General features: G+C 40.5%; 2 protein-coding genes across 6 annotated transcripts in view; both read left to right on the top strand.

Moving 5' to 3' along the window:
* The window catches only part of USP3 (ubiquitin specific peptidase 3), a 58,027-nt gene extending 48,796 nt beyond the window's left edge, over window positions 1–9,231 (top strand). For 3 of the 5 annotated variants that reach the window (XM_038418919.2, XM_038418918.2, XM_043493273.1), the window contains 7 exons: window positions 415–561; window positions 3,182–3,288; window positions 3,460–3,540; window positions 5,068–5,186; window positions 5,311–5,424; window positions 5,542–5,609; window positions 7,358–9,231. In XM_038418919.2, coding sequence (XP_038274847.1) covers window positions 415–561; window positions 3,182–3,288; window positions 3,460–3,540; window positions 5,068–5,186; window positions 5,311–5,424; window positions 5,542–5,609; window positions 7,358–7,523 — 802 coding nt within the window. In that variant the 3' untranslated portion in view covers window positions 7,524–9,231. The remainder of the gene's footprint in view (window positions 1–414; window positions 562–3,181; window positions 3,289–3,459; window positions 3,541–5,067; window positions 5,187–5,310; window positions 5,425–5,541; window positions 5,610–7,357) is intronic. The other 2 variants (XM_038418921.2, XM_038418920.2) reach the window with 1 other exon arrangement.
* Window positions 9,232–13,972: 4,741 nt separating this feature from the next.
* FBXL22 (F-box and leucine rich repeat protein 22) lies at window positions 13,973–23,516 on the top strand. Its single transcript, XM_038418924.2, has 2 exons — window positions 13,973–14,650; window positions 17,872–23,516. Exons 1-2 carry the CDS (start codon window positions 14,316–14,318, stop codon window positions 18,215–18,217), a joined length of 681 nt encoding a protein of 226 aa, XP_038274852.1. The 5' UTR covers window positions 13,973–14,315; the 3' UTR covers window positions 18,218–23,516.
* Window positions 23,517–27,802: the final 4,286 nt, after the last annotated feature.

Here is a 27,802-nt window from a genome sequence, read left to right as displayed (position 1 = left end):
TCTATGTTGCTACAAGTTAGGCAGCCAATCCAAGTGCTTGAAAGAAGTCTCATAACCACATAGGTTCACAATTAGTCAGCAGTTGCAGTGGCTTGGCACAAGTGTGACAAGAGGAGTGGGAAGTTTAGAATTCTGCCAGTTGTACTCTTGTGCATACACAAGCTGTGTCTTTGAGATTATATTGCACTCTGATCTGAACTAATTGCTTAGCTTGTCTAGACTAGTTCACTCCAGGTTTCCAGAGATGTGTGGAAATTGTTTCCTAGTACAGCCAAAGTATTAGAAATTGCACAAACAAGTGTATCCTGTAAGAAACAGGCTTTGGTTTGGTTTGAATGTTGGAACTACTTTGAGCCAATGTGTCAGAAATAAAGATGCAGTCTCTTTAAATTCTCTGAATATTTTTGTGTTAAGGGGATACCAGCAACAAGATGCCCATGAATTCATGCGTTACCTGTTGGACCATCTACATTTGGAACTCCAAGGTGGCTTTAATGGTGTTTCCCGCTCGGTAATTTTGCAAGAAAATTCAGGTCTCTCTGCAAGCAACAAATGTTGCATGTAAGATATTGTTCTAATTCCATCATGGTGGGGCTCCATGCATGAATCAAAGTATCCTGTGGGAGTGATCTGCCCTATGGCATCATATTTTAAAAAAATATCTAAAGAAATGAACTAAAGTAGCATCACACTCTGGAGCCTCTTAGTCAAAGCACCCAAGCCTTATTGTGTCTTGAATCAATTGTTTTTTTCATAGTAGTTATGGAAATTGGTCAAAATAAATAAAATAGTTTAGCTGGTGGCTGTGAATGTGACACTTTGATTCAGTATCTCTCAAAATAAAACCAATCCCATTTTTTTCTGTATACAATTGTCTTGAGTTCAGGCTAAACAAAATTACACACTGATCAATGGCATGTTAATTATAAATGGGCAACAGGTTTTTTACATGAGTGGAACAGGAAGTGGCAGTACATTCAAGATTTGCCATAACTGGATTTTTTCCCGGCAATACAACATTCTGTATTTGTATCTCACCTAAGAGATATCCTTGAAGTACCTGCTGCTTTAATTTGTCTTTGATGATGTTGTAGCATTTCCCTTCAGTTTTCCTATCATTCCCTGTTTTGAAAGTGAAGCACTTTTGGGTGCCTTTCAAATCTTTAGGTCTGGAAATGCTGACACTTCCTGAATTATTTTTTCTAAGTGTGCTCTGCTAGATTGAAAACAGCACTGAGACCAAAACATTTATTTTGCTTTAGGCAGGAATGTTAACAGTCAGTACAGCCTGGATTTTGATCACTGGGCAGACTCCCTATGTTAGGATTATCTGAGAGTTATGTCAGTCCTGATCTATGCAGGAAAAGGAATTACAAGTTAAACAGGCCTGAGCAGGGCAGGTGAGTGCTGCATAGGCTTGATTACAGTATATAACTAGTGTTCTACAACCTACTTTTAGTTAACTCTGTAAATAGCTGTTTTGCCTGAAGTCACTGGTCTTACAGGGCTAGGAGTGTGCTCTTTAGTATAAAATAAAATGAGTCAGTACATTTCTTGGTTCATGCAAAACACATGCACCACAATCAACTGAATCTAAAAACCCTATTAGACTCGGATACAGAATGTTGCAGGGTTGGTTTTAGAGTATCTGGCCAAAAATTTTGCAATCCTCAGCTTATCTGAGCCTGGAAAAACTCTGAGGCTAGAAAGGCAGCTTTGCCTGAAAAAAAAAGATTTGTCCCAATGTGACCAGTGTACAGATAATGCTGTAAACTTGCCTTATACGAAATATTGACCGTTTATTAATCAGGTCCGAAGGTGGCGGCTTGTAATCTCACAGCGCAGGTTTTCTGCAGCCCAGCAGGTGGTTGGAAACCTGACCATATAAACTAGCAAATTATTCTGGTTTCTTGTAATGTTAATTACTTAGAAATATTTGGTTTCATTAAGCATTAAGAACATGACAGTGTTAAGAATTTACACTTGAATGTTTTCAAAGGTCAGTGTCCCCAGTTGTTACTTATTTCTATTGTCCTTCATCTTTCTCACCACCTCCACCATTGTAATGGCTTCCAGGGGTAAGATCAGGAGAAGGCGGTGCTCCTGGCAGTTAGCCTGAGGTTTTGTATCAGACAAACACAAGTTGATAGTGGGTTTTTTCCTTTCTTCAGCAGAAAAACAGTTGTTTCGTTTTTCATATAGTACTACATTATGGAAACACATCTCATGGTGCATAGAGCAGTACTGCTTTGGCCTGGTTGAATTAGCAGTCTAGCTAAGAATCTCCTTCTATTTTGGAGCTTTTAAAACAAAAAGATTACTATAAGTGCCTTATGAATATACAAAAGAACAATGACACAATGTTTAGCATGTTCTTGCAATGTAAATGTCTTTTTGGAAGTGACTAAATGGGAGGAAACCTGCTTTAAAAAGCCCTAAAGATGTGCAGTAAAAAGTAGGGAGCAGGTTCAAAGAGAAAATACACCCTAGTTCACCTAACTTGAGAGACTAGGGTGACCAGATGACAAGAACAAAATATCGGGACACAAGAGGGGGCAACCACAGGCTCACGCCCCCCACACCAGGGCTGGCTCTAGGTCTTTTGCTGCCCCAAGCAGCGCAAAAAAAAAAAAAAAAAAAAAAAAAGCCAGAGTGCTGCTGAAGCAAAATATCAGGACAAATGGTGCCCTGACTGTACATCGGTCAGGACGCGGGACAAACAACTAAATAGCGGGACAGTCCCGATTTTAGCGGGACATCGTGTCACCCTATGAGAGACAGCTGTTGCATAGAAAATTGCTCTTAAAAATAACACCCTTATAATCATGTTAAATCATCTGTACTCTGGAGAGAATGGACTGTATATAAACATAGCCTTTAAAAAGATTTGGGACGCTTATCTATTTTTTGATAGAAGATCTGTTTCTTATGAATACCTGCATAGAGTATAGATTCCTGTTTCTTCTAGGTTTCCAGTATCTTTGCTGTATTAATGTTTGCTTTGTGGAATCTAGTGATGGGTGAAAGGGTCAGGTAAATTAACCCAATCCTTGTTTGTTACATCCAGACCAAACTGCCTGATGGTTTTTGATGTTGTAAGCAATAAAATATTTCACATGCTAAAATGCAGCCTAAAACGGAAATTCTGATGAGTTTCTTTTCTTCATGGTGGTTTGTTTAGAAATGGAGCCTCTACAGTTGTCACAGCTATATTTGGAGGCATTCTTCAAAATGAAGTAAACTGCTTAATATGTGGGACTGAATCTAGAAAGTTTGATCCATTCCTAGGTAAGGTATCTTTCTCTTGCAAAGTATTGGCTATCATGTTTAAAGCTCTGAATCTTCATGTATCTGACAAATGATATGTGATGAGGCTGAGATTTTACAATGAAAGATTTCAGTGAGAACTATTTTTTTTATTTTGATCTAAGAAATTCAGTTGTATTTTTTCTTTCCTAGACCTTTCACTAGATATTCCAAGTCAGTTCAGAAATAAACGTACTAAGAATCAAGAAAATGGACCAATGTGTACACTACGAGGTAAGAGTTCATGATGAATGAAATCTTGGCCCCCCTGAAATCAATAGATTTTTCAGCTGACTTCAGTGAAGCCAGGATTTCACCCAGAATGTTTGTAAATGTGATTACTGCAACCATATCCCACTCAGTTCTTTATCTGGAACATGATAGTGCCTTTAGGGGAGGGGAGGCTTTATTTCTTGAGTTAGAGCCCAAAATTAACTATTTTCAGAATTACATGGATCCAGTTTAAGATTGAACTTTCACTGAAGCAGAGATATAAGGTTGAGAGAAAAGAAATCAAAATATTAGTGAACTATTAAAATGGCTGGATTACAAGCCCTGGCTTCTGAATTCCTCTGTATAGCATCAACAGTGCAAGCTTCACCCATCACCGTGCTTCAGAAATGAGCTGTAAGGGTTAGTGGGTACTTTAGCCTCCATGTCTGTTCAATCCTTGGCCTTTATGAAGAGAGTGCCTACAAAGGGTAACTGCCCACTAAAAACCAGCCAGAACTCATCTCTTGTATACGCATGGCTTTTGTTCAAGTTCTGTGCTTGAAAAGGCAGTATTGGCACTAAGCTTCTTGCATGCAATAGGGATGGATGTTGCTTGTTCTGCCCCTTTAAAAACTGTATATAAATACTGATGAACCAATAATACCGTCCTTGGACTTTCATTTAAAGAGTACAAACCTGTGTAGCTTGTAAAATGTTTAACAGGGGGAGGGGATTCTTCTTTCTCTACCCACCCAGTCCCCAAAGACAAAGTATCTGTGATATAGATCAATTTTTTCCTAACTTAATAGTGTGATGGGAAGGCTATTCAGTTTCTGCTGACAACAGTGGCGCTGGAACATTTTTAATAGGGGAGTGAGGGGGTGTTGAAAGCCAGTTCCCTTACACCTGTCTGCCCCCCTCCATCCCCAGACAGGATTAAGGAGTCTGAGGCTGGAGTTACAGTTGGGGGTGGGCGTGGCAGCCAGGAAGGCCGGGACCCCTGAGTGTGGGGCCGGCGGTTGGGAACCCCAATTATGGGGCCAGGAGCCTGCATGTGGGGCCAGTAGTGGAAGCATGGACCCGGCGTGCAGGGCTAGGAACAGAGCCTTACATAAAATCTGGGAGGGCTGCAGCACCCCCTGGACCTCTAGTTCCTGTGCCCATGTCTGATAGTCTACCAGCAATTCCTACTGTAGGTGAGAAGGAAGTTTGTTTGATACCCAGATTTCTTTATTCTTGAATTACCATTAAATCCATGCTCTCAAAGTCAAGGAAATTAGCATCATGCAATAAATGTTAGCATAACATGTTGCCACAGCTGCATAAACCCAGAGCTAATCAAAAGTGCAGTTGGTCTTGTCTTCAGTCAGAGGTGAGATCTGAAACCTTTTGAATTCTCTAGTTGGTGATTTTAGGAGTAGTGCTGGCTCTACATCACTCTCTTTTCTGTTGATCCAAATGCTAACTTCGGCATGTTTACAATAAATATTTTACACTTTTCATATCTTTTGGCCTCTTGTTAGTGCTTCTGAATTGTCTTCCTTTTAGATTGTCTTCGCAGTTTTACAGACTTGGAAGAACTTGATGAGACAGAGCTCTATATGTGCCACAAATGCAAAAAGAAACAGAAATCTACCAAAAAATTCTGGATTCAGAAACTACCAAAGGTTAGTGCAAATATCAGTGCGTGATGAAACTTTAAAGGAAATTAATAACTTGACCAATAAACATATGTAACCATAATCAAAGACTTAACCTAATGAACTCTGTCTTTCATGTTTAATACTATAGGTGCTATGCTTACACTTGAAACGATTTCACTGGACAGAATATCTGAGAAACAAGGTTGATACATATGTAGAATTTCCCCTCCGGGACCTAGATATGAAATGCTACTTGTTAGAGGTATAGAGACTTTTACTGATATATATGCTGGAAATTTATTCTGTTTAATGTATGTTATGGAACACAAAAGGTGCCAGTTGACTTCTTAAAAGCTGTTTTCTCTACTTTGAACTGCAGCCGGAGAACAGTGGCCCAGAATGCTGTCTATATGATCTTGCAGCTGTTGTTGTACATCATGGTTCAGGGTAAGTATGCTGAGTGAGTACCTGGGGTGAAGTACTGGCCTTATTGAAGGCAGCAGCCAAACTCCTTTTGATTTCATTTAGGGTCAGGACTTCACCCCTAATGTGCATGTCGGTTCTGGTAGCCGCTGTGCTAACATGGAAATAAAAAGCAGCTTTATGTTCCGATGGGGACTTTTACCAAAAATGTTAATTGTTCAGAATATCAGAGGTCTCCTGCTGTGAATCTCCACTCTTGTCCCCTGAGTAATAGGTGGAAATCTGACACTTATTGAAAATGAGGCTAGTCCCTTTGCTACTTTCAAATTGGAAAGTAAAGTCATTCTGGAAAGTATTTAAACTGAGTGAAAGGTCCTATGGCCATAAAAACTGACATTTCATGTAGCCAATTACAATTAAATTTCAATGTTTCTTCTTTGTTTGTTCAACTTAAAAGCACATGCAGCTTTATGCGAAGGGAAAGTGCTCATCTAGAACAATGTAGACTTTAGACTGGCAGACTGACAGCAGTGGTCCTCTCCCCCAGGAGTGAAGCTTCAAACTGAGAGCCAACTGGGATGCTGTGAAGTTGGACAGTAGTTGTATTTTGAATAAAAGATATTTTGCAGCCCTTGATGGATCCTTTGAGAGTCAGGAGTAGTGACATGAGGACTTTCTTCCTCCAGGATATTGTGTAATCAAGTCCCAAGACTGAGGGATGGTGGGACAATTCTTTAGAAGAAACTATGCTGTTTTCTAATAGTGGGAGTTCTTGCTGTTGTCACTGGAACTCACTGTTCTATCTCAGTTGAATTGAGGGTGTTTTCAGCAAACATGTATTGGAAAACGTTCACTCTAGCAGGTTGCCCTTGTTGCTTTCTGCCGAAGATGAGTGGTCTGAATCTGAAGTAGTACTAAATCAAACGGTATGACTTTCAAACGGAGTCTTCATTAGGACTACCACAGAATGCCCCTGGCAGCTGCTTCAAAGCTCGGAGAAAACAAAATGTAGTTGTAATGGACATCCAGTGTAAACTGGACGTGATTGGAATGGAATTAGACAGGTGTGAACTCTGATGATATACAAGATACAGCTGTTAGTCATGCAAGCGTGAGATGGTCTTGTCTTGAGGCAGCATGGGTAATGAAACTTGGCTGTTTTCTGGTTCTTAATTATATGTACAAGGATCCGAGACATGGGATCTGTATAAAAACTTCAGTTAGTTTCCAGCCCATGTTCATTGTGATGACACTTTCCCTGTGCACTTGGTTTGAAATCGTGTAACTCAAACAGGATTCAGCTAGAACTAGTTGGAAGGAATTCTGAATATAAAATTAAATGACAGAACATGGTAAAACTCAAATTTTATTTCCGTTTGTAGGCTGATGATGACTTTTATCTTAGTAATGAACCTGATCTTAGAGGCAAAACTTGCATTGAAGTTCACTGGGAGTTTTGCTTGCCTGACGGGGTTAGATTATGCTAAAACTTTGATAGATACCTTTTATGAAGTCCCAAAAAGGAAGGAATTGTCTGCATGTGGTTGGTATCAAATCTTGACATACTAAAGATGATATTGCATGGAATATCTTTCTTAAACTCCTTTCAGTAACAATTATGGAGGCTGTCCAGTTTTTCCCCCCTCTAACCTGGGTGAAGCCTTGTGATAGAATATAGTCAATTAGCGCTTGCCCTGTTGTCCTGTACAGCGGAGAATGAGGTGGTAAATTTCCTTTTGTTGATCCCACTTTGTGTGTCTCTTTGCTTTCAGTGTTGGCTCTGGACATTACACAGCCTATGCAACTCATGAAGGTCGCTGGTTCCATTTCAATGACAGTACTGTAACTCTGACCGACGAGGAGACCGTGGTAAAGGCAAAGGCCTACATCCTCTTCTATGTGGACCGGCAGGCCAAATCTGGATCTGATAAACTTTAATACCTCCTTTTAATCCTCACTTATCAAGTCCATCGGACAAAACATTTCCAATTCTCCATAAATACTTGATCCAAGACTATTATTTTCATTGTGCACTTTCCAACTTCCTCGTGTGGGTTTTAGTTTTGTTGTGTCAAAGCTAGTAGCAGTTGACTTATTGAACTTGGACACAAACTAACATTTTTTTTTTTTAGTTCTACCAGAAAACCTCAGCAGATATTTTGATTTGCTGCTTTAGTTGTGATAACTCAATTTTTATATATATAGTTTCATGAACTACTTAGCTATTTGATTTTTATATTAATGTTTTCAGTTCTCACTTTCTAAAGGCACATTTACATCAGAGAAGTTTTGTATCCTCTTTATAAGCAAGAGAAAAGTGTTCCTGATTACGAAGAGCAATAGAATTTCATGCTGCTCTTACGGCTGTTTTGTAGATAAGATTGAATCACTTTTAAATCAAGGAATTGCTTGCACATACTGTTTGCCCCAGTGCAAGAAACTTAACAGTGACCTCTGAACAATCACTCTTTGCCTGCAGAAGAGAAGAGATGTGGCATCATTAAGTAGACTGGGTAATTGCTGCTATCAGTGTGTATCAAGGCTGCTGTCTTTCAGGACTCCTTGTAAATAAATAGTTGATTCAGTTGTATTTGTACTGCAAATTCAAGTGTTTCTCATTTGTACTTTTTCCCCTACAAAAGAGACATTTAAATTATTACCCTAATCATATATGTGTCTTGGGATTTTAATTTACTTTTTTTAAACTGAAATGGAATTGCTAGGGTGATATCTCAATTTTTAGCATTTATCTCAAAGTTTGATAGCAAGCACTTGCTTTTGAAGCTAGCAGGCTCCATGGGATTGGGCCACTGTCCCCTTTTTATATCCTAAAATGAGAGTTCAATGTGGAGGCTTCAGACAAGAGAGGTTTTTGTCTCAATATAACCCCCATTTGCCCACATCCCCTTCCAACTCCATTTAGGAGTGAAAGATGGGTTTGGAGATAGACTTTGCATGACAAGTAGTTCTACCTAATCCAGACTCAGGCTCAAAGTGGTAGGAAAGATGTATTCAAATCTATATGCAACGATATTACAGCTCATGCAAATTGTGGAGCTAACACTGCCCCTTTAGGTAAGCATATACCCTGACTAACTGCAGTAATTAATTAGTAGTTCAACATTTCTCATGGTATTTCTCAAAAGAAGAGGCAAGATATTATTTCTGATGTTGAAATGTAAGCCATCTGTTTATATTAAGCCTCGTATCAGCTTAATGGAAGAGGAATTCAGTGTTAGCAGCTGGAATTTCAGCTGTTCTGGTACTGCTGAGAGAGAGGAGCCCAATATAAATTGAATGAACTCAGCTTTCCCTCCTCCTCTGTTTGCTTACTGCCTTTCACCACACTCCCATCATTTCAAAAGCCTGGAGGAAGGCTGGAGCTCACTGCCTGCCAAGTCGGCTATCCCACCAGACCCCTCTTACTAGTGATATAGGCCCAAACAGGTGTGTTTTATATTTAACTGAGTAAAAACATCTGCCTTCCCCTGGTTGCATCTCCTTGAAGGGCCACATTAGTCAGCAGGTAGATGTAGTATGCATTTCAGTATTAGTTGACTAAGCACTGTGCTCCTGACAATTGCAAAAAAGTTTTAATTACCTGTTTTGGTCCTTCTCCAGATGGCTTTTACCACCGTCATTTAAATTGGCTTTGTATAAAACTGCAGAAATGTTCAATATTGCTAAATTGTGTATGAAAATATGTAAACTATACACTTATCTAAACCTAGTAGTGACTATCACTTGATATGTTAAGTGAAGTGGCAGATATACCAGGATGTCTTTATTTTGTTGTTGAACAATAAATAATTATTCATTGCTTCAAACTGTAGCCATCAGCTTGTTAACTACTGTTTTTAGACCTTCTGATCAGAACCAGCAGCTGTTAAACAAAATAAAAAGGTAATTGGCAGAATTCATTATTATTTTTTCACCACTAACTGATGGCAATTCAGGATTTAATTTTGGGGATTAAACCTTGGGCCACTGGCACTTGAGCCAGTGCTGTATGCTACTTAGATTGCTCTAGAATTTGTTTAATAATCATGTAATGATTTGGACAATTTGTTTTACTTTCAGTTAATTTAGTGCATATGGTTCAGCCACTCAGTGATGTAAATGTGCCTTTCTGTATTTTTAGGAACTTAAGTTCGTAAACTTCATCAACGTTATTCCCTTCATTTTAAGTCATCAACTTTGTCTCTTCCTCTCAATACAGCTTCTCATGTATCATAAGTGAATTCTCTTAGCCAATGGCATATGTCTTATTCTGTGTAGGACATGGCCCACCATGTAGTTGTCATAGTTTGTTGTTGAAGCAGTTTGATACAACTTAGCCATATGTCTATGGGACAAGTACACTGTAAATCCTTTCCTAATGTAGCTTACTCCCACTGCAAACACAGATGGACAGTATAAACAATTTGTTGTGGCAACACAAGTATTTCTCTTCCTGGTGGAGAATTTTCTTTATCCACTGTATTCTAATCAGTGTCCAAAAAAAAAAAAAAAATAAAACAAAAAAAGCAACTGAACCAGTAACCTATACTGTACCTGGCTTAGTATTAAATTTTTAACCTTACATGTATATCCTATATTTATCTACTTTCTTTGAGCAGATTGGGCTTAAAATGACATTTTCCCCCAATCTGTTTCTTTTCTATTAGTCACTGCTGATCTGATTTGCCTTCTGCAAGCAAATGTTTTTTGCAGTTCAAAAACTTGGCCAGTATTCTACACCAAAAGAAAAAGGTTGTTCTTGGAGGGTGGGGGTGTTCATTGTTTAAAGTTGCATCTACAACTGGAAATTATGTAAAACTGGTGGAATTCGCAGTTGGTCACTCCTGCTTCAGCAGATTGCATGGTCCCATACAGTATGGTGCGTTCCTACAAGGAGTCCATGCAGAAGGTGCTTTTCCTAGTGATCAATGATATCATGTGAAGTGGGTTTAAAGCGGAAAGCCATTTGTAAGACTTGCTGAAAGTATGACACTTGTGGTGGTCAAAAGTTTGCCTAATGCTGTTTCATTACTGGTGTGTCTGTGTCTTATGAATGAGGTAATCAGCACCTTGAAAACTCCATTGTGCTTTAGAATCCTCTAGTACGGTCATAGCTGTAATTGTTTTACCATTAAAATCTAAGTTTCAGTGAGGACCATTGACTGTGCTAATCTTGTGTTGGAGCATTACTGGGGTGAATGCAAGTTACAACTCAAAATCATGAAGTGTTTTTATGGAATGTACCATTAAAAGCTCTCCTTTAGAATGTGACAAACTTCGTATCCTGCCTCAAGTTCTCAGCATATTACTGTGGGTAAAACTGCTTTTTAGAATCCTGTGCAGGGGCAATGGAATCAGCATATTTTTCTTTACCTTCTGAAAAACAGCTGCTCACAAAAGCATTTTTCCAAAACTGCTTTAGGTGTGTCCTATTTGCTATTTTAGCTCTGACTGACTTTTTTGATCTGGGCACATATACTTATACCGAAAGTAATACACCCACCCCAGGCTATGAAACAGGAATTGCTAATTTCTATTGTAAAGATTTGTATACAATTCTTTTTGGGAAGAGGTCACTGACAAGTTGCCCTTTCCTCACAACAAAAAGTCACTGTTTGAGGTCTGACCTATGGTAAAAGTTAAATCACTCTCCCACAACACTTATGGATGTGAAAAATCCACACACCTCCATGCCAACTTAACCTGGGGTGTAGACAGCACAAAGTTGATGAGATGGGGTAGACTACTACAGGAGTTCACAGGTAGGCTATGGATTTCAATCTGTTCTTAGGCCTTGTCTAAGTCTTGAAAGACCCTGTTTCTCATGATAGAAAGAGACAAGGTGCCACTTGGGAAAGGAGTTAATGCATCTTCAGTATAGTCACGTGTGCTGGTAAACTAAGCTCAAACCTTAGCTATATCACTTAAATTCCATCTGTTTGCACAGGGTGGTTTAATAGGCACTAATATTTACTGATAGTCCTCTAACACAGCTATGCTAAACTTAACTTTGGGTACAAAGTAATTTACAAAAGCTTGAGATTCAACTATCTAGCCAAAATTGCCATCTTTAGTATCTATATTTATTGTAGCATCTAACTTGGTCCTTTTCTATGGCCATGCCACTGAAAACAGTCTTACCAGCTATCTCAGGGGTGGCCAACCTGTGGCTCCAGAGCCACACGGGCTCTCAAAAGTTAATATGCGGCTCATTGTAAAGGCACCAACTCCAGGGCTGGAGCTACAGAGGGTGCTTGCTGCTCAATCCCCCACACAGCTGATCAGGAGGAGCAGGGCAGGAGAACTGATGTGGGGCTGCTGATTTATTACTGTGGCTCTTTTTGGCAATGTACATTGATAGTTCAGGGTGGCCAGCCTGAGAAGGAGCCAGAATTTACCTGTTTTTCAAATGTCACTTCTCTCCTGTAAGCACAACAATTTACAAACTCAAATGTTAGACTGGTCGCCACAAGAGGCTCAAAGTGCCTTCATTAACAAATTGTTGCTGGAAAACTAGAGGTGGCACTACAGTGCCTCCCACTTACTGATTGGGCATTGTGTCTCAGTTCAGCATCTTCCTTTCCAAATCCAACCACAGATAGTGTTTTCCTACAATCCTTTCGCTCAAGTCAACATGGGCTTGGAGCTGGTGCCTGCTTAATCACCTTTAACGAGTTAGACCATTTTTGCTGCTTTGTCCTCTTGCTGCAGCCCCCTTCATTAACAGAGATGTGCAGACCTAAGCCCCTTCTGAGGGTAGAGCTGTTATTTTCATGCACCATTTTCTACCCTGCATAGACCCTTACGTAGGCTAATGCATGAACGATGCTACCCCACTTAGGCCTTTTCTCCATGGTTTCAGTAGCTAGGCATTCACTTAGTTATCAAGCCTTTTTGTTCCAAAAGCACTAACATAATGGCCTCCAATTATTTGTGGGCAAACTCCAAGGAGGCAGAAGCCTTTATTAGAAATAATGCAAGGAAATTGCTGCTGATGAGCAGTAAAACCTTTCTGGGCACAAAATGAATGAGGCTGTATAAAGTCTCCTAAATGAAGTGGGAAGCAGCTCCAGTGCTGAATATCTTTAAAAGCAAACTGGCTCATGTACTTATAAATACACTGAAAGGAACAATCAGGCATTTAGTGAGAGATGATATTCTAACACAATTTTTTCATCTACCAGCTACAATTGTTTAATCACACTGAAAAGAGGGCAGAGGGAATCAGACATTTTGTGCTGTACAAGTGAAAAAGATTCATTTAAAAACCAAAGACAAAAAGCATAAAAATAGCAAGGAGGTATTATTCCATTACTGAGATAGAAAACAATCAAGACACTAGATTCATTAACTCAGGCAAAAATTGCTACAGTGTCTTTGGAAAGGGCTTAGTAAAGCTTTCACAGTTACATAGAAGATTAATTTACTTACTATATAACTTGGCTAAACCACAACTTCTGTATCTTAAAATGGAATGATTCAGCAGGAAATTGGCTAACTAACTCACCATCTTGAGAATAGCCAGCAGGACAAGAACGAACCTGAGAGAGAACGTCAGACAGGGCCATAGGGAACAGCAGACGTTTTCTCAGATTAGGGATATTGCATGTGGACTCCCTCTCTAAAAGCCCAATTTTGAGAACTGCTGTTCTGACCTTGCTGTGATAGGAGATAATAAATGCCGTTGCTTGTTATAATTGAAGTGGCAGGAAGCAGGGAATTACACCGATGCTAAATTCAGGTACATGGAAACCGGAAACCTTAAACCCTTTGATGTATTTAATGTGCACATTTGGCTCACAGAGTCACACTAAATACACATTTCCAATCACTTAAGATTTGCTTTGCTCAAGCGTTTTTTACTAGGGGTATGTCTTCACTAGCCCCCGGATCCCCAGGCAGCAATCAATGCCGCAGGGATCAATTTATAACATCTAGTCTAAACACGATAAATCGATCCCCCAGTGCTCTCCCCTCCATCCTGTACTCTAGTGCTGCGAGAGGTGCAGGCAGAGTAGACGGGGGAGCGGCAGCAGTCGACACGCAGTAGTGAAGACACCACAGTAAGTCGATCTAAGTACGTAGACTTCAGCTACGTTACTCACACAGCTGAAGTTGTGTAACTTCAATAGACACCCCTCCCCCCCCAGTGTAGACCAGGGCTATATGCTTATTGGACAACACATCTATTTCAATGTAGTTTTAAAGCCCATCATCAATAATACATGACTTGACCCTTGGACCTGTTAGGATACAAGCATGGCGCCGAGACTAGTCAGTATTTTTTAACAAGGCTAAAACAATGGCATTGAGAATATCATAGTTTTTACCCAAAGCAGAGGCCTGCTCAGCTTTTCCTTTGCAGCTGTGGCTACTAAGAGTTCATCTCAACTCCCTCAAGCCCTTTGCTAAACATCAGGATTGACTAAAAGGAAAATAATTCCTTTTAAGGAAACATTTGATTTAACTCCATTGCTTCTTTATTGCTTGGCCATTCCCCTGGACAAGAAATGGAGCAACAGCCTGCACTGCTGATCTGAGCTGCTTCCCCCTTTTTTTTTTAAACTCCTGCACCAGTTGGTGGCCAAAAATAAACACCATTCCACAACCATATATGTTCAACAGCCCAGTGGTGATTCTGAGGCTGGTCAGGCCCCTTCAGTATTGCTGTTAGTCCACTCTGCCAGAATATACTGTCCTCTTTCTTAAGAGCACAGCTCTGCCCAGGCTATGCATATAACCCAGCTTAACCGGGAGTGCCTTTTGCACCTCTTTTTTTTCCTGGACAAAAACAGTAGAAAGAGTTTAGCCCAGACATGTCAGAAATTGCTAGAAGTGTTTCAGGATCCTTTTCTGTGGCCTGTGCTGAATTTCCATTCTCCTGTGGAACTAAAGAAGGATAATTTTCTCTTGGGACCAACTTTAAGGTACCTGTCCATCTGCTGGCATTCAAGCAGAGTCAAGGTGTGTAACATTGAGGACTGGATGAAAAACACATTCCAGAAAGACATCTGTCACAAGCATGAAAATACTGTCAATGATTTTTTAATACAAGTTTGCAACAGGTATGTTCTTGGAGTGTGAAATTTTACATCTAATGTAAAGCTTAAGCTTATTAAATTGAAAGCATTGAAGCTTTTAACTGTGTACACATCCTTTCTGGAACAGAACACTAAATACCCAAACATTTTGGCTTTGGAACACCATTATTTAGTTTTAGCACCACATAAGAAATTGGTTTTAGTGAAAATGTAGTGCATCTTTCTGTTGAATTTTACTGGGCTTCCCTCAGCCCTTACTTGCTTGACAAATGCATGTGATATTCCCAGGGTATTAGTGACAATGCATGCTAAAAAAAAAAAAAAAAATGTGGCTAACGAACTATTTAATAGCACCGTTCTATGCAGGATGAAAATATCCTCAGAAATGGAGCAAGAGATTGAATCCTTAAGAGAGGGAGATTCTTTTTTTATGAATAGAACTAGCATCTCCCTAAACATGTTGGTAAACTCAAATTCCACTTTTTCTCACAAGTGCCAGGCAGACACATGTGAAGGTAGAATGGATCTAAAGTTTACATCATTTTATTCTGTGTTAGAGTAGCCTAACTCTCTTTCTCTGTAAATTGTTAATGCTCATGTTATCTACACTGAGGTTTAATGATTATAAATATATTTCTGAGCTTTATGTAAACTATTTTAGGGTCATACAGACAAGGAGACAGTACAGTGAGGAAAAGCAGACCTCAGTGCTAGCTAAAGTAAATTATGAAGACAAAAGCTAACACCAATCAAAACAGCAATGGTGCAGAGGCACAACCATTTCTTCACACAATTTAGCAACGACAGAAAACCGCGGCTCCTAGATTAGATCTGGAATTAAAAACTAAGATTTCCACCATCTGCACCCTGAACTGTGTGCTTATCCTGCAGAGCCTGCAGTTCTAGGTGTCTGATGGGACAAGAAAGACAATGTGAGAGCTAGAAATACTTTTATATTAGTGGCCTTTTAGCTTGCAGTAGCTATGAATTTGTATTTATGTAAACAGCTGTAGGCCAGCTGCAAAAGATGGTCAGAGCAACAGGGAATCAAATGGATGAAGGTACAGGTTCAGACTGCAGACGGGGGGGAAAAAATGAGGCAGGCAGAGCTGGAAAAGGTGGCTCTCTTCAAACCATGTGTATCTCAGGCTCCACTGGTTTCACAAAAGTGACTGTGATAGAACCAGTTTTAAAGAAAAGTTTCCAGTTAATTTGGTTTTAATTAGCAAAATGATTGTTGAGAATAGGAGTGGGAAACGGTGCGGGTGTGTATTCTTCAATTCCAGAGATTCCAACAGCATCCACGCTGGCTGCAGAATTACATATCACATTCTCAGCTTTTATTTTGTTGTATATATAAAATGTTTCTAGCCAAAGCCATGCTATCCCTAAAACAACAGCTTTCAACCACTAGATTAATCTCAATGAGTTAACTCTGAAACCTAATGACAGCATGTACTGCCATTAACTATTTCAAGGCTGATTTTAGATTCCCTAGCTGCCAAAACTACAAACTTGTTCTCTCTTCCTGCTGCTCATAACTTCTATAATGCAGTTATGTCAATACAAAAATCTCAGGCACACTGAACATGGAAAATGGGGACAGTGTAAAATACATTAAATTGACAAGTTCAGTCTCAATTCTGCATTTCCTGTCTCTCAGGTATTTTACCTCCAATGACAAGTAATCCGCACTCAAACCAATCAGAGGTGTCTGCATCCTTGACTTCTTCAGTAAAGTTTTTTGGGGCAGGAACTGAACTGCATGCAGCACTCATGCTTTCCTCCAGAGTACCTCTCCTGCTTCATTCTCATGGGCAGAAAATGAAGCAAAGTGAAATTCCCAAGGAACCTTCTCTTTGCTAACATGACTGCATTTTGTTATCTCAGTGGAGCAGACAGGCATGGTGGGGGATACCTGGCATTAATTAGCAAACATCCTCAAGATTAAAAACACAACAAGCTAAATTGATTTTGCCCTACAGTCAATGATCAGTTCCCCTTTTACTGAGCAATTGTTCATGGCCTCTAAAATCCCTTCATAGTCTGAAGGCATGAAGCTTTGTTTTGAAAGGCTCACCGAGTTGAGTGTAGGCAGCCTATTCCAGCTCTGGCAGACAAACTCCTGAAAACTCCTAGTCTCACCAGTCACTAGACTATAAAGCAGCATTAAGCATTTCTGAAGTCAGATTCCAGGCAAAACAATCCTACAGGAGTTCCATCTCAAAGCCGATTTAGTTGAATAAATTAGTAAAACCAGTGCTTTTAAAATTGCTTCCCCGATGAAGCTGTCAGAAATATAGTCACTTTGGATGGAAGGGTTGTATTCTGCCAAGAGGCCAGATATCCCACCAACTTCTGATCCTGAAGCTGCCAGTCCTGCCAGTTTTTACATACATTTAGCACAAGTCACTCTAGAAGGGAAACAGGAAAAAAGTGACATTGATCCTTTTGGTTAGCATTTGGCACAAGTGTCCTCATAAGATTCTGCATTTGCCTCTCAGCAGGGTTTAAATGAAGCTTATTAGGAGAGTGAATTCCACACATCTATTTATTAGACCTCGATTTTTATCTGTTATGCAGTAGTTTAAAAGCAAAACTACTCTGTGCTCCCTTCCTCCCTTTGCAGGGTGTGTGTGTGTTAATATTTGCAGGTGGTTCAATACTGTGGGGGGGGGAGGGAGAAGAACCGATGTGTACATATTAAGTAAAAGCAAGCAGTTTTGATCAAATCCAATCAATAACTCAGTTAAGTTGGCCCCAACTTAATATCCTTATTTATCCCTGCTCCTTAATTCTGGGGGATGACCATTTCTCTCTCTGAGTTGCAGTCATAATACTTATCCCCCAGCAAGCAGGATGGGCCAAGCAGGCTCCTTTACTCTTGCTATATCAGCCAACCAAAGTCCTTTCAGTGCAGGTATCCATTAAAATCTCTGGCCAGGACCTGATGCTGGAATTCCCTAATGTGCCAGGGCACTAGGAGCAGGGTTCATAGGTTGCTGTTGACCTGAATAGATGGGCTGAGGCAGAGAGAAGTCAAGTGACTTCTGTGAAGTCACACAGCAAGTCAGTGGTAGAGTCAGGATTTATAACCCAAATGTCTTGATTCCCAGACGATTGCTGGAAGAGCTTGCTTTCCATTGCTTTTCAGAACTTGCTTTTAGGAAATCTCTAAGTGGGAATTGCTTTTACAGATTCTACACATTATTCTTCTGTCTCACATACAATGACCATGTTTTCAGATGCCCAAACTTGCTGTCCCTGACCCTTTCTGGATGTGGCCACGTCACAGATGATTACCTGTTGTTGCTTCTCAAAAGCTGCCCAAACCTCAAGATACTCAAACTGGAAAACTGTGTGCGGATCACTGACCAGACTCTGGAAGCTGTGATCCTCTACGGGGGCTCTTTACAAACCTTCCATGTGGATTTCTGCCGGAACATAACTCAGGCTGGTCTGAAGACAGTCCAGGAAAAATGTCCTTCAGTAATGCTGAAAGCAGAGAGAAGTGCAGACATGATTCCGGACAACAAACCACGGGAAAAATTGATGCTTGAAAGAGCAGTGAGAAAACTGGTACTGCACTAAGAAGGACCAATTGCAGAAATTCAATATATGTGAAGAGAGATTGACATTTTGAGGTTCCACCCAGTTTGCAATTAAGCCTATCTATATGCATATTGGCTTTGTTTATAAAAGAATATTTTATATATTTCACAAGTACTCCCATTTCACCCAGGCAAGGAGTTTATCTTGATGGTGACAGTCTGGCGCCACTGGTCCTTCATACTGGAAAATTCCCTGTGTGGCACAAAGAAGATGGTAAATCCTGACTAGCTGATAATGACCCTGCTGAGAGTTTTCCTCATTGTGGTATATTTTGCTTGGCTAACATGTATGATTATGTATCCAAATCTCAGGGCCCAAGGGGATGGATAAACTTTTTATTCACAAGGAAATATGCCTATTCTGTCATAGAAGGATCATGAATTCTAAGTAGGTAACTAGCCCCTCTCTGTCATATGTTCACCTTTTCTGCTAAGGCACATCTCACTCCTGACAAATGTCGTCACTTACTATACTTAACATGTGATCTGTTAGTGTACTTTATTTAAACCATAAGTTCTATGAAAGTGTGCACAAACCAAGCTTTTAACATTTACATAATGTACACTGACAATTTATGCTTCAGTTTACGTTACTGTAAATAGTAATGTAAGTTTAACATTAACACAAGCTTGTTTACACAACTATCCAAGCTGAGAAGGCACTGATTTACAAAAAGTGCCCTTAAAATCTCTTTTCAAAAGCCTTCTACAGCAATGATATATTTGTCTAAATCAGAGGAGGATTTTATATACCCATGTGCAGTAATAAAACATGTAGAGGGCAGTGCGCACCAATCAGACTGTTACAATAACACATGTAGAGCACAGTACCACTGTATGTGGTTTTGCTACCACATATTGTATTATACTGAAAGATTACACTGAAATGGCCAGCACTATCTTTATCTCGTCTAAAATAGGCCTTAGACCAGAGGTTCTCGAACTGTGGTCCACGAGCTCCATTCAGGTGGTCCATGGATATTTCCCTCTAAGGCGTGTGCCTGGGCAGCCACACACAAGAGAATGAAGGGCCACCCATCGAATTAGTGGAGCCGTGCAGGCATGGCTCCACTAATTAGGTGCCTGGACCCTGGAGAAGATGCACACGTAAGGTGAGGAGGTGGCCTCGGGGGGAATAGGGGGTAGGTGGGAGGGGGAAGCGGGGTGAGAAGAGGGGGTGGGTGGAATTTGGGACGTGCAGGGCTGCAGTGGCCAGAGAAAGAGGCAACTTTCCCCAGCTCCAGGGCTGCGGCTGCCAGGAAGAGACGGCCCTCCTTCCCAGCCTCAGCAGCTGCTGTGGCGGGGAGAGACCTCCTCCTTCCCAGCCCCAGCTAGGGGGCTGCCGCAGCAGGGGAGAGAGGGCACATCCATCTCATTAGAAAGGTAAGACTACTGATATTAAAATAAGTGTTGTGTGCTTTTATTTGTAGAACAAAAAAAACCCTTAATTATTATTAAGGTTTTTTTTATATAGCACTTTTATCCAAAACGCTTTACAATAGTTTAGCTAATGGTACAAACAACATTTGGAAAGATTAAGTGATCTGCCGAGACCCTCAGCAATTTTCAAGTGGTCCTTGAAAAAAAAAAGTTTGAGAACCACTGCCTTAGCCAAAATACATTGTAATATAGGTCAGATTCTTAAACATCCGGGGCTTGTATCTTGCAAGGTTTCAAAACTTGCGGCCACCTCTCTGTACATTTGGGTACAGATAAACTAACCTTAATCTTCAGTTTATTGCACAAGACCAACATACAGCGGTTGCCATTAAAAGCCTTCAACTTTTGCCTTGGGTAACATTCCCTCAGAACTTGTAATTATAGTTATACTTCACACTAAACATATCCAGGAACATGGCAATACTAGAGGTAACTTACCTAAGGCTACTGAAACTTCAAAATTTGTCAAGAAATGTTATATTCCAAAAGAATTATAACACCACCACACACCAATTGCAAATAATCCGACACCTGTACCTGTTTGCCTCAAATTTTCTCTCCCCACCCACTATAAGCCTCTTAAGAGCTTTGTGCTTATGATAATGATGGATGGATAAAATTAATACCTCATGATTTATCTTTTTCTACAAGACTAGACTTGGATCACAAGGAAGGAGGCTGGACTGCCCACTTGGAAACATAATCCAGTCAGTATGCTCTGAAGTGGGAAAAAAAGCTTTACTTTATCAGATAACTAACTAATCATGACCATCTCCTGATTAAAGCCATCTACTGAGCATAGTAACTTTGTCCTTTTAAGTATAGGGTGTGTTAGAATAAAGAGCATTGCGTAGTCACAGAAGAGAAATCCTTAAGATAGCAAAATCATCTTTTCCTCCTCTCCCCCATCCTCCCAAATCCAGGTGTGCGATATCTTTCAAAGGCTCATGGTGCTACTACAGTGTCCAAGACCCTCCTACCAAAAGCAGTGTCCATATGCTTCACCTAGTGTCTAGCAAACAAGTGACAAGATGAGCAAACTGCTGCCTTGCAGATTTTTTTTGTAGGATATGAATGACTTTTCTTCCCATCACACAGAATGTGGTCTTACTTGATCTTCTGGGTAAGATTTTTCTCTATTATTTACATTTATATTGCAGTATAGTCTAAAGGTTGGGCCCCACTATTCTAGGTGCTTAAGTAAATCATACTGCTTACAAACAGCTTTATGCGTCTATTTAATGCTGTACTTTGGCCACTCTCTTGCTCTTGGGAGGGTCAGAACAAAAAGTCCTAGATGCAGATCTTAACAGCTCTGGCAGGTTCTGATGTGTACCAGGGTTTTTCCTTGAGCTATTGAATATGCTGCAGAATGATGGCAGACCTCTCTCCCAAGAGCTGTAAAACAGTGCTAGTAGCTTTTGGTGTAAAAGCTTGGCCAAGGTGCTAGTCCCGTGTTCCTGAAGGGGGAGTAAAACATCTTCCTTGGCAACCGACAAGTCTGGTCTTGTCTCCTCAACTATAGTGGTGCAGGTATGCCAAGCTTCCCTAGCACAGTTTTGCCAATGAAGCTCAGGTCTCTTTTCAACATCCTGATTATCTCAAGACTGCAAAGATTAGTCCAGTAAACTGTAAGACAGTGATTTGTACAAATGAAAACCAGGATATCACCACAAACTAATTCAAAATCCAAACTTATTCAAAGATGAGAAGCTAGCAGCCTATATTACATATATGTATATACACACGCCTGCCTTTCATTTTCGTTTAATACAAAATACATCTCAAAACACTGACAAACAATACAACTGCAAAAATTAGTCTGAATGTCATCAGTACACCAAACATCAAGTGAACAACTGGACCCCCCACCTAATGTATTATGAAATATATCTATTGTAAGACTTCCCTTTAAAAGCTGATGTCAAGTAGGAATGCCTGAGCTTTCTTCAAAAGTAAAAAGCAGATAGTAAAGTTTGCAGACGATACCAAGCTGGGAGGGGTTGCAAGTGCTTTGGAGGATAGAATTATAATTCAAAATGATCTGCACAAACTGGAGAAATGGTCTGAAGTAAATAGGATGAAATTCAATGAGGACAAATGCAAAGTACCCCAATCAGGAAGGAACAATCAGTTGCGCAAGTACAAAATGGGAAATGACTACCTAGGAAGGAATACTGTGGAAAGGGATCTGGGGGTCATAGTGGATCCCAAGCTAAATACGAGTCAACAGTTGCAAAAAAAGTAAACATCATTCTGGGATGTATTAGCAGAAGTGCTGTTAGCAAGACAAGAGAAAAGACAGTTACCTTTTTCCATAACTGGTATTCTTTGAGACGTGTTGCTCATGTCCATTCAACTTAGGTGTGTGTGCTCGCCACATGCACCGGTGATGGAGGTTTTTCCCACAGCAGTATCTGTAAGGGACCGGCTCCGGTGCCCCCTGGAGTGGCACGCACATGCCGCTGTTTATAGGATGCCACTGGCTCCCCCCACTCTCAGTTCCTTCTAGCTGTGGGGAAGGATGGCGGGTTGTGGAAAGGACATGAGCAACACATCTCAAAGAACACCAGTTACAGAAAAACGTAACTTCGAGTGCATGCTCATGTCCATTCAATTTAGGTGACTCCAACGCAGTATCCCTCGGAGGTGGGTAGGAGTTCTGGATGTGTAGACTGCAACACAGCTCTGCCAAACCCAGTGTCATCCCTGGCCTGCTGAGGGATAGCAAAGTGGGCCGTGTGCACCAAGGACCACATTACGGCTTGACAAATGTCCTGGATCGGGAAGTGTGCCAGGAAAGCTGCTGACGGATGCCTGTGCTCTGGTCGAGTGGGCTCTGATGATCAGCGGCAGAGGGACTCTTGCCAACTCTAGCAGGTGGGGCACTGCATACTGAAGTCATGGTGCTTGGCACCGAGTCGGAGCATTGCTCCAGTGCCGGGGTGAGGGACGACTCCATGAGGAGCGCTCTTAAACGAGTATCTCGCTCCTTCTTAGTTCTTGGCTTGAAGGACTTTCAGTGATCACAGGGCTTAAAGCCTGGGGACCAGGGCTTGCCCCATCCCAAGGCAAAGTCCTGTTCGGGACCTACAAAGTCTCTAACTATAGCTAACGGATTTACTAACACTAACAGAAAACTATATACACTATAATACAAGAATTAACTAGTTTGTACGAATGAGAAAGCAACAGCACTACTGAAGCAGCAACAACTCTTGTGGCTTCTTTATATTTATATAATATTTATACATATGCAGTGTGCATGTATGTGTGTGTGTATCTTTGTACATTTAATTGTGATAATTACTCCATTGCCTCTCTCTCATGCTCCACTGTATAACTGGCAAATAATCAATCACAGAGACTAGCATTTCTTACATGGAATCCAGATACACCAAATAAAGTGATTGCCATTTTAAAAAAGTGAACATTTGCCAAAAGTTACCACATGTTGATATCTAATATACCACAGCTTCCCCCTACATTCAGAACCTCAAATACCACAATTTGTTAACTGTTGGAAAAAGTTGGCATTTCAATGGCAAAGTTGCTGATTGACAGCTTTTATTCATCAGCATCTAGAAGGCACATTCAGCTCAAAACTTGTTACCAAAAAGAACAGTTTACTTACTGTAGAGTTACTGTGATTCTTTGTCCATGTGGATCCCAATCCTGAGGTGTGTGCCCCAGGAGTGGGATCCACATAGACAAATCCTCAAAGAAAAACTTACTCTTTTTGTGCTATTGTTGATCCTTGTTTTTCTGGCTACACAGCAAGAACTCTTATTATTGCTCTAGGCATGGGAGAATAGAACACATACATTACTTTATCCCAGTTGCCCAGATAGTCTTGAAATTAAGATTTATTTCAATTCAAGTGTTTTCTTCTTTGCTTAGTGTTTGAGTAGAATGAACCACATCATGTTATCTGAGTTCTCCTTGAAGCTGATTCTTATTGCAAGGAGGTTGCATGTTTTCCAAACCTATTTTCTGATGTAAGGTAGGTTTCACACAATCCCAGTAAAACCAGATTTTACATACTGTATCAACAGGCTCATCTTTTCCACTGCAATAAATGTGCAACCAGCTGTGGAGAAAATGAAATGGTTCTTATTTGGTGATACAGAAAGCGGAATGGGGATTTCTACAGCTTTGAATATTAACTTACTTACTGCATTTATTTTTAGTTTTCCTTTAATTTAATTACATCTTGATCAACAAAATGGCATAAATGCAAGTTAAGGGAGGGGCAATGAAGAAGTAACACACAGCCCTAGAGAACCCTTGTAGCAGTGAATTATAATTCATGAGGAAGATCTCATCAGTGTCAATGGCCATCAAGAGGACTCACCTTGTAAGAGAATCTCACAACAGACCAAGAAAAGAATTTCAAATACTACTATACATTGACAACTTAATGACATTGCAACAGTGTGATTCCATAATGTTTTCTTATTGCAATGGCCTCAAAAATTCAAATAGCACCCTTCAACCATCCAGCAAGCTAAGCAACAAAACTGGGATGATCCCAGACAATAAAAGGACAGGCAGTAATCCTAAATAGATACTTGTACAAGGCGATTGCTGGGCTGTACAAAATGGCTGCAATGTGAAAGTTGAAGAGGCCAGACAATTCTCACCTTGAGCAGAAATATACAAACAAAGCTTTAACTATACCTATAAACCAAAACAAAGTATAAATTAGATGGTGTCTGACATTTGGTTAATGAACACTTTATGTAGCACATTGGCTCCTCATGTAGGGTTTCTAGAAAAATATAGACACTAGAAATCTTCCTTACTCTAAATTTAACAATTTAAAAAAAAAGCTTCAAAACTACACATATCTGCACATATGCTAGTTAGCCAATAGTGACCATTTTCTTTTGCTCTTAACCTTTGCCTGTGGCCCAAACAATAAGGGGGATTCTGAACAAATGCCTTCTTGATTTAGCTGTACTAAAAGTCTCAACATTATCTTGTTTATTCTGGTTTCCTATTTATCTAAGTAAGCGCTATCATATTTTTTCCTTTGTATGTACAAACTTCTCCATGACAAAATAATTTTGGCCACAAGGTGGCCACAGAAAACAATAGTCACAGCAAGTTATTTAGGAATAATCTATGCATTAGTTACATTTTACATTAACTATTCTGCAGGGATAGAAGAACACGCAAGGTTTGGGCAGGTGCAAAACCTCTGGAGTTTTCAAAATGTTTTTGATAATAAGCAAAACAAGCTTATGAGAAGGAGTACTTGTGACACCTTAGAGACTAACAAATTTATTTGAGCATGAGCTTTCGTGAGCTACAGCTCACTTCATTGTAGCTCACGAAAGCTTATGCTCAAATAAATTTGTTAGTCTCTAAGGTGCCACAAGTACTCCTTTTCTTTTTGCGAATACAGACTAACACGGCTGCTACTCTGTAACCAAGCTTTTGAGCTTACACAGAGCTCTTCATCAGTTCTGGGAAACTTTCTCAGAGTGCCACAACTAAATACAAGATGGAACAGATTTTTTAGCACACCTAGTTGCTCCCTCCCTCCCCACTTCCTTGCCTCCCTATAACTAAGGCTAAGATTTTGTCATGGTTATTTTTAGTAGAAGTCAGGGACAGGTCACAGACAATATACAAAAATTCACAGAAGCCCATGACCTGTCCCTGACTTTTACTAAAAATACCCAGGGTAGGAGGGAGCCAGGGGGACAGAGCGCTGCTGGGGCTTGCAGATACTCCAGACCTGCTGCTGCTCCTGCAGCAGGGGCTGATTGCTGCTGCTCTAGCCCCAGAGGGGCTGACCCAACCCCAGCCACTGCTCCAGCAGGCTGAGGACTGCTGCTCCGGCACCCCTGGCGCTGACCGCTGGTCAGCTGTTCTGTTAGCCCCAAGGCTGACAGATGCTCCAGCCCTGCCCCAGAAGAAATTATAGGTCTTGGAAAGTCACAGAATCCGTGACTTCCATGACAGAATTGTAGCCTTACCTATGACTGAAGGGATGTTAACGGACCTCTTTACCTTGAACGGTCCTTCAAATGTGTTAACTACTTATGCTGAGTAAGTTTCCCAGATCTGAAGAAGAGCTCTGTATAAGTTCAAAAGCTAGTCTCTCATCAACAGAAGTTGGTCCAATAGAAGATATCACCTCACCCATCTTGTCTAATATCCTGGGACTGACATGGCTACAGCAAGACTAGATACTATACAGCAGAGCCATTTAGTCAGATTAATTTTCTCTCCCTTCCCAAACTACCCAGCGCTGTTTTCACTTGCTCCAGACAATCAAGGGGTTCTATCCAAAAGGAAAAGGCCAGCCTAACTCCTTTCTGCAGAGGACAGGCTGCTTATTGTCTCTCTGACAGGCCTGCCTACCTGTTTCAAAAAGGCTGGCCAGTTATCTGATTACTCAGAGGTAATCCCAGAGCAATTCTTCCTAGGTGTGGTTGCTAATTGAAAAACAAGGAGGAGAAAAGAATATCAGAAACACCAAGTGAAGGACAGAACAGTCCCCCCCCCCCCCCAAAAAATAAAAGCACAAGGAAAATTAAAACTCCCAAATTTCAAGAAGCAACAACCTTGTAAATCAAGGCGCTTACTGAAATGTCAGCTGAAATGTAAGGAAAAGGTTAGGCCTTAACAATTTGCAGGATAGATTAACAAGCAGCAGGTAAAAATGAAAAACAAACTTCCCAACAGTCCCGGCTTTCATGGGACTGTCCCACTTTGACCCACAAAAACCCATGTCCGGGAAGAGACTGGCTGGGCTTGGCTCCCCACTTCAGGTGCTATGACCTGACCTTTGGTGCACAGGATAGCAGTGCTGCTCAGGTTTGGCTCCCACTGCCTCCCCCCCCCGCCCCGCAGGGGGGTTGCTAGGCCAAATTTGAGTGAGTGGCATTGCAATGTTAGCTGTGAGGTGTGTTAACATTCAAGTGGTTTCTTTCATGGGCCCATTCTCGTCTCACTCAGATATCTGAGGGACAGAATGAAAACCAGCTCATGAGTTTAAAGGAATGCACAAGCAACATGATTATAAAAATAGGTGATGAAAAAATGTCGAAGTCAAAACTCAATCTGGTAAAGAGTTTAAGTGCATCTGAAATAACATGTTACGGTGGAGCATTGAAGTTGAAAGGACTATTAAACAACCGTCTCAGAAACAACACAGTGCACTTCAATCACCATACTTGGCCCTCAGTTGCCTTCCCCAAATATCACCACTGCAGATGAACCAAACAGTGAAACATCCCATAAAAATTTTCTTGTTTCTGCTATACAGTAGAACCTCAGAGTTACAATGGGAATGGAAAAAGAAAAGGAGTACTTGATGCATCCGATGACGTGAGCTGTAGCTCACGAAAGCTTATGCTCTAATAAATTTGTTAGTCTCTAAGGTGCCACAAGTACTCCTTTTTTTTTGCGAATACAGACTAACACGGCTGCTACTATGAAACCTGTCAAATGGGAATGGAGGTTGTTTGTAACTCTGAACAAAAGGTTATGGTTGTTCTTTCAAAAATTTACAACTGAACATGGACTTAATACAGCTTTGAAACTTTACTATGCAGAAGAAAAATACTGCTCTTCCCCCCCCCACTTTTTTTTTTTTTTTTTTAGTAGTTTACATTTAACACAGTACTGGACTGGACTTGCTTTTGGGGGGGGAGGTGTGTGTGTGTGTGTGTGTGTGTGTGTGTGTGTGTGTGTGTCTTGCTGCCTGTGTACTTCCGGTTCCAAATGAGGTGTGGGGTTAACTGGTCAGTTCGTAACTCTGGTGTTCTACCGTAGTTCTAGTTTCTGATCTCTTGTGTCTGAGTGAAAAAGACTGGCAAGATAGCAACTTTAGTCCCTTGGAACAATTTTGTTGTGGTGCTGAGATTCAGTGGGAATTCTCTACTTTTAAAACCTTTCTTCAATCACAACATAAAGATAATATTTTCTATAGAACATTACTATTCCATCAAATATGCACATTACCACATACAATGCAAATACTGCTGATGTAATCCAATTGTTACTGTAACAAGACAAGTCCAGAAATATGCGATTTACTAGTGTTAAAAGCAGACAGAATAAAATATAAAATGCATACCTTTTAAAATCTGCATCTCCACCACGACAA

This window comes from Dermochelys coriacea, chromosome 10 (assembly GCF_009764565.3).
Source record: "Dermochelys coriacea isolate rDerCor1 chromosome 10, rDerCor1.pri.v4, whole genome shotgun sequence".
Lineage (NCBI taxonomy): Eukaryota > Metazoa > Chordata > Testudines > Dermochelyidae > Dermochelys > Dermochelys coriacea.
Note: the sequence above shows the minus strand (reverse complement) of the source record. Positions and strands in the feature narration are given on the sequence as shown.